This window comes from Corylus avellana, chromosome ca2, assembly GCF_901000735.1.
Source record: "Corylus avellana chromosome ca2, CavTom2PMs-1.0".
Lineage (NCBI taxonomy): Eukaryota > Viridiplantae > Streptophyta > Magnoliopsida > Fagales > Betulaceae > Corylus > Corylus avellana.
Genome location: NC_081542.1, coordinates 17,114,593 through 17,122,092, shown reverse-complemented (window position 1 = coordinate 17,122,092; position 7,500 = coordinate 17,114,593). Strand labels below are relative to the sequence as shown.

Below are 7,500 nucleotides of genomic sequence, written 5' to 3'. Positions count from 1 at the left end.
AATATTTAGCATTTTCAGCTGATGTGGCATGCTTAATCCATAGTTGATTTTTTTTTTTTTAATTTTTTTTTTAATTTTTTTAATTTTTTTATGTAAGATGGATTTAGGGGTGGATTGAATTTTGGTGGAATGGGAGTATGAAGAATGAAAGCGCCTTCAGTCAGGACCATATGTAAAAAGGCTGTTTTACAGCCTCCAATCTCCATTTGACACATCTCCATTTCAAGAAAATTGCAAAAAACTAAAGTGAGAACAAAAACAGCAAATCAAAGTGAAAAACAAAAAGACCAAAAACCCCTAATCCCTGTTGCCAGACCCAGCATTGGGTTTGGTGTGACCTGCCTCAAAGCCTGCCTGAAACCATCATGACCCGAATCACAACCCGATTCTAATGCCTTAAAACTTGTTTCTTGATTCAAAACTAAAACTTAGAGGTAGAAAGTGAACTTTTTATTGATTTTATCACCCTAAAAGCCGAAAAAATTGACTCCGACGCCGGAAAAAGTGACTCACGACCAGACCCATCGGTCTGGAGTGACCCGCCCTTTTGAGCTCAAACTATAATGCGTGTGTGTGTATGATGTTTTTGTGCATTTGTTTTGTGTTTGTTTAAATATCAGTTTGTGATCGAGTGGGGCTGAGTGAGGGCTGTGGAAGTTGCCTTTGGCACATGGTCCTTAAAAGTTGCTTTTTGATTCAAGGTGTATACACGAAGATTCAAATCCTCTCGCCAGATCTTATCCTCATAGGCTCATAGCTATGGACAGCTTGCATTAGTCTGACGTCGAACGTGGTTCATGACCGTCCATTGGGGAATAATTTAATTGGTATTTAGCAATATCATTATATCACACACGAAGGCAATCACATAATTACGACCAGTTCAAAATAATTACAGATTCTAGAAGTAATTAAACCGTAAGCCACGACGTCACGAATATTGTATAATGACATGGAGATATATAGGCAGCTCATGATCATGATGAATAGACACATAAATATCTACGAATTCATATAATAATTAAACATGACATGGCACGTACATAAAGGGGATTGGGTTTTCTTTCTAGAAATTGAATTGAAAAAAAAAAAAAAATTATTTTAACAAATTAAATATGAATTTATGAAATAAGATATGGGCTATTTCCAATGAGATTTAGGAGTGTTTTTTTTTGGTTCTATAAACACCATTTTGACCATCCTATATATTTCTTGCATGCTTTAGATATATAAACCTATATATATATGACCAAATCCATTATATTCTTATTGGACAAAGAATCCCGTGATTGGGGAAGTATTCTTTGAATTGAAGAACGTTTTCGTCCTGTTTATTAAGCTAAGTTCAAAATGCATATGAAAATTAAAACCAAAAAAAGCATGTGAGGATGACATGCATTTTAAACACATATGTTAATTTAATCAATTGAATTTTTTTTTTTAAAATAATAATAATAATTCAATCCATTTTGGATATAAACTTTATCCTTTCTTTTCTTTGAATAAGGTTTTGTTTGTTGCCGAACTCATCAAGGGAATTGCTATATATGTGTTTTTATGTGAATATTATTTTCCAAATGAATGAAGACAAATGGCAAGAAAAACACTACTGAAAGAATAAATTTTGTAAGAGAGCAGAGAACTAACGATTTCATTAACACCAAACAAATTTACACACAAACGCAGTTACCCGTACAATATTCCAGAAAAAAACAGATTCATCTGGAACACCCTTAAGACATTGACGAGCAAACCAACTCAACCAAGCTGCAGAGGAATATATATATAAAAGCTTAATTAATTTATACCGGGCACATATGGGTTTAACAAGTTGACCCAAAATTGACAAATTTATTAATAGTGTCTTTTCTTAATTTTTAAACCACTAATTTATTATTAAATTTCTATCAAATGTAGAGATCGTACGTGTCAAATCGTGATGATTTATAGTATATCTGAAAGTGGCTAACTAAAAATCTCTCTCCTTACTAATCATGATCATTTATATTATAGAGAGCCTAGTTTGTATCTAACTCGGTTCAATGTTTGAAGCGTTACTGTTTCGGTGTTTTGACCCAATTGAAAATCGTATTTATAGTCCCTTCTAATTGTAGGGTTTTGTACGGGTAATATTTATTTTTCAATACCGTCTCTTACGGGTAGTATTTATTTTTCTTCGTTCTTGTCATGAAACAAGTAGTTTGAGCCCTATTCATTCTGTAGTGGGTTATGATACCAAGATAAGAATACAAATTAAGATTGGTTCAATCAATACCAATAATGTTCTATTCAATCTATATTTATAAATTTACAATTGTAGTATAATAATTAAAGATAACTGTAGATTTTGATATAACACTATCTTCAACTACTCTCATGTTCAGTAACCTTATCTCTATTAGTTTGATTTTGAACTATAGTATAACACTCTTGAACATTGTTTCGACCGTAGCTTTATCCTTAGCTGCTGACGTGGATATCATAGAATTTATTGTCACCATTAATAAAGGTTGTTTGTCAAGTTGTTCACATGCGAAGGAACTAGCTTGGGGTGATGCCTGAGTTAGCAATTTTGTTTTGAATTTATTATTGGGAAGTACATCATCTTCTTCTTTTTTTTTTTTTTCTTTTTTAAAATCCTTTACTCATTCTTCCTTTCGAATCATGAGTGAAAATAATCATTACATGTACTTATTCAACTATTTTCAGATTGTCGAAGGAGAGCTTCTGTCTGGTGTCGATGGAGAGGTGTCTAAGATATTATGCATACAAAGATATTGATTATTGCTTAATCCACAAGTACAACAAAAGGAGGTGCAGGGAAGAAGGTAGTGAGGTGCGTAGAACAATATAATATGGTGAAGGACAAGCCATAGATTTAGCCTGGAGAGACAAAAAATAGAAGGAGAAAACCATTTCTTCCTTCTCAAGCACCCCCCAAGCAAGAAGGCAGAGATAACTCTCATGAGAGAAAAAGTCACTCAAGAAACAGTGAAACTTGCTCTAATATTGACTTAACCGAATAATTAACACAAAAACCAACAATTAATTAATACACAGTGGCCAATTTAAATAGCAACTATTGTATTTGTAGTGACAAAATCCAAGTTGTGAATTAATAATTACTCACGTGAGCTTCACGTGAGCACCGAGTCATACTCGCAGACGATCGCCCCTCACCACCCAGTCACAATCTTAGCAAATTAAAGGACCTTCCAGTCTCTTCCATCTCCAGAACCTTCCCGCAACCCGCCACCCACCGTTGGATCTCCACGTGGCGAGCACACAGCCCAATATCATCCCAAGTTGTATAAACGAATCCACCCGAAATTTCTCTTGCATTTTCATTTTCATTTCATTTCACCTCTATATATACACGACCACCTCCCCCGGCTCTCTCACTCATGCTCTCTCTCTCTCTCAGAGATATCATACTCCACGAGCGACTCAGGTGACCTCGGCATGGCTCCTGAGCTCCTCCCAGCGTCTGTAAAACCCGTCACGAACCCAAGCCGGGCCTTCGTGACTTTCTTGGCCGGACACAGAGACTACGTGAAGGGCAGAGGAAGACCAAAACGGTGTACCCTTTGGTCGTCGCGGTGCTATCCGACGTTACAAGTGTGGCTTCAAGGAATTATTTGCTCCCATGAAGTGTTGAACTTTGGACCTTGAAAGGAGCAAACTCTAAGATCAAGGCCTCCACCACTTGAGTTAAGTGAGAGAATACGCTTAACAACCAAGGGTTAAGTGAGAGAATACGCTTGAAGGCCTAGTGTTAAGTGGTGAAACACGTACGGTTAACAACCTTGTTAGGTGAGGAGTATACCTAACGACCCAATATGAAGTGAGAGAGTACGCTTAATGAAACTATAAATTAAACTAGTAAAGTATAAGGAATTTGTTTGAAAGACATGTAATTTTAACTTTTTGGTTTTATTTAACCTTCATTATTTATTTATGGTCAATCAATAAACCGATTAGATGGGAGGTTATTGATACAGAAAATTTCAGTCAATCTTTTTCATTTATTCAAATTAAACCCAATCATGTCCCCAAAATGCAGTTTGGTTGGAGATCAGTACGCGTCTTAAAACAAAAATCACAAATCCGAATTTTTATTCTCATTTTTTCTCATTGTGTGAATATGTAAAAATAAAAAAAATAACCTAGTCACATATATCTATTTGCACATAACAGAAGTTTCTCGGTTGCTACGTATCAATATTTTCTAATTATCTTTTTATTTTATTTTATTATTATCGAAAAGTGAAATAGAAAAAAGTTAAAAATATTTTCAAATTTGATGCACAGCGAGGAAGAAAAGGTTGAAAAGAGGGGAATTATTATCTTGATCAGGGTTGTCGGCAAAGAAGTTTTGTGGTACAGGGCAGCGTTAAGATTTGTTGTAACATGAAAGTTACTGTCAAACCGAATATAGGATAGAAAATGGAAGAGAAAGAGAGAAAGGGAACTACTTCTTCTTATTGAATGAACTTGGCCAATTTGAGATGGCTAATCTCCTCACAATGCTTTTACAATTCTCCAAAGATATTGATTACATCTTCAAAGACCCTATTTATACTTCCTTCTTCAACTAACAACTTCTAACTAACTGAACCTAACAGAATGAACATAGCTGAATAGTTAACCACTTTCTTCTAATGCCTGTTACATTTGCATTCCACACCTGCTAGTGGAGGCACGAACTTGGGTGAAGAAGTTGAAGAAGCACAATTTCCGTGAAGAATAAAAAGAAGATGATGGTAAATCAATAACTTGGTAGAATTAGGTTTTTTAAAAATATTTTACCTGATGTGTTTAACATGAAAAAAAAAGCTGAGGTGGAAGTATTAGTTGGCATAATAATATTATGTGGAAAATCCAAGTGTGCGTTTGCAAGAAGGTTTTTTTTTGGTCCATTGTCATTAATTGCGTTGACAAATAGAGGTCTACTTTTTCTTGCGGATGTGGCCCACATGATTGAATGTATTAAAAAAAAGGTAGAAACGAGGGGATGAGGATCCACAGCAATTTTTAAGAAATTGCCGTGGCAGCAACTTTCATTTGTAAGGCCAGAAATATGCCACGTTACTAAGGTCTTGTCTTTGATAGAGATGTTAAAAAAAAAACAAAAGAATATGAAAGAAGACGTGGCATGTTGCTGACCTTACATATCAAAATTGTTGCGCCAGGGGCTCTGCACGAGATATACTATTTTGCAATCTTCTTCAAACCTTCTGCCCATCATCTCTTAATATTTTATTTTATAAAATAAAATAAAATATTAAGAGCTGGTTGGGGAGAGAGAAGCGTGAGTAAGGTGGGGGAGAGAGAATTGAAGCATGGCCCGCATGAGGAAGGGGACAGCATGCGGTGGGTGGTGGGTTTATTTTTCTTTTTCTTTTTTTTTTTTTGAAAACAAAAAGTAACCACAGTTTGTTAACTGTGGGCCACTTAGAAAAAAGCGGATATTTTGGGGCAGATTTTTTATGGCTCCCAAGCATTACTAGATTGGCACCTTTATATTCAAAGAGTAATTCTATTTGTTATCCTTTTCCATTTTCTTTCCATCTTCCAATATCGTGGAATAAAAAATCAATTCTTTTATTTTAGAGCATTCTTAACAGTCTTTTGTTATTTTCTTTACATTTAAAAATTTAAACTACTTTTTTTATTCTTATGTTAAAATACGCTCTAATAACTTCTCTTAATCATTTCCTATATCGTTAAAATATTTATTTTTTTTTAATTATATTATATATATGAGAGGAGAGCTGAGAGAGAATTGTGAGATATGAGAGGAGAGAGGAAAGATGAAAATGAATCATTTTTTATTTTATTTTAATAATCATAAGGATTGTAATAGTGAAACCCAAAACATTGAGTTCTACTATAACAATCCTAATGTTTAAGGTTCATTTAGAGAGTCTGTTATGAGATGTTTTTTGTAATTTTTTAAACATATTTCTTAAACTTAGAAAACAAACTCCTTTATAAGAAGTCTGCTAAGAATACTCTTATATAACACATGAGATTGGGAGATAGCCAGATAGAAAAGTGAAAAATGCATTACTCATAATCAAATAAGAATTTTATATTCTTTTGTCAATGAAAAATTTAAAATTTGTATCATCTACCAAATGAGGAATGCTTCACTTCATTCTTATTTCTACCATCTACCATCTCCTCACTTTATCATCTTCATTTTAAAATAAAAAATAAAAATAAAAATAAAAAGAAAAAGAGAAGAGATGGTGGGTAGAAGGCCAAAAAAAGCATTCTCCTCTACCAAATACGTCTTTGTCAAACTTCCCCTCAAAATTTGAGGGGGAACAATGCCAGATAGCCTATTCTAATTTAATGCGGCAAAACCAATAGAAAGTCACCACCTGTAATGGTTTCCAATTCAGATTACCGAAAATAAAATAAAAAAGGAACTACAAATATGGTCTCTTTGATTTTCTTTCATAGCCTATATATCCCGCCGAATATTCTTTCATTAATTGAGATATTACAAAACCGCTTCTCTCTTTTTAGAGAGGAAATCTCTCCCCTCTTTCTAGATTTTTCTACTGTCTCCTGCCGGTGCTCCGGGAGGGGAGGGATCATCTTTTCCGCTCTCTGACCTATAGTTTTTCTCCCCTGTCTTCTACTTTTTTCGTTGCATTTTCTTCCAAACGAGCAATGTTGCCTCCACCACCCTGTCTCTAACGTGCCTATCCGCCGTTTCAACCTCTCCGTTCTGACCCTGATCTGTCCGGATCTAGCCAAATCTGGCCCGGAACTAGTCAGATCTGGTTCGAATCTGACCATATCTGCCCAGATCTGGCCTGGATCTGTCCAGATCGTCTCCGGTTCTACCCAAATCTGACCCGGATCTGTCCGGATCTAGCCAAATCTGGCCCGGAACTGGTCAGATCTGGCTCGAATCTGTCCAGATCTGGCCTGGATCCGTCCAGATTATGTCCGGTTCTACCCAAATCTGACCCACTCGCCACCCCATACTGCTCCTCACCGCCGATGTTGATGCCACTTGTTTTTGTTTTTTTTTTTTTTGCTTTTATTTTCTGTTGTTGTTGGGGTTTCTGGATTTTAGACTTTTAGTCTTCCTGCAGTGGTTTTATCGTGTGGGGGAGAATCTGGTAACCGAGTTCGTTCCTCCTCTTCTGATAGGGCATTTTTTGGCCTATTTTTTCATTTATATTTTTTTCCATTGCATTTTCGATTTTGTTTGTTGTTGGGAATCCACTCCCTCTTGGATTCAACCCTTACCCAATTTGATTAGATAAACAAAGACCTCTTGGCTTTATTGAGTGAGACCTATTCACCTCGCTAGGGTGGCGCCGCCCGATTCGCCGCCGGATTCACAGGCTCCGTCACCGCCCTCTCTGCCGTATGCCTCTTATTCGCCGCCGCCAACTTCTTCTACTCCGCCGTGCCCCTCCACCACGCCATGGCCCTCCGCATGCTCTCCTTCGTCGACGACTGTGGACTGGACGA

General features: G+C 36.1%; 1 protein-coding gene and 1 pseudogene across 1 annotated transcript in view; both read left to right on the top strand.

The window, feature by feature from the left end:
• Positions 1–2,854, top strand: part of LOC132169188 (trihelix transcription factor GTL1-like) — a 14,969-nt gene extending 12,115 nt beyond the window's left edge. Inside the window, exon 3 of the mRNA XM_059580259.1 lies at positions 2,710–2,854. Within this exon, the coding sequence (XP_059436242.1) occupies positions 2,710–2,854 (145 nt within the window). The remainder of the gene's footprint in view (positions 1–2,709) is intronic.
• A 608-nt stretch (positions 2,855–3,462) lies between these two features.
• Positions 3,463–7,500, top strand: part of LOC132169187 (galactinol synthase 2-like) — a 5,931-nt pseudogene continuing 1,893 nt past the window's right edge.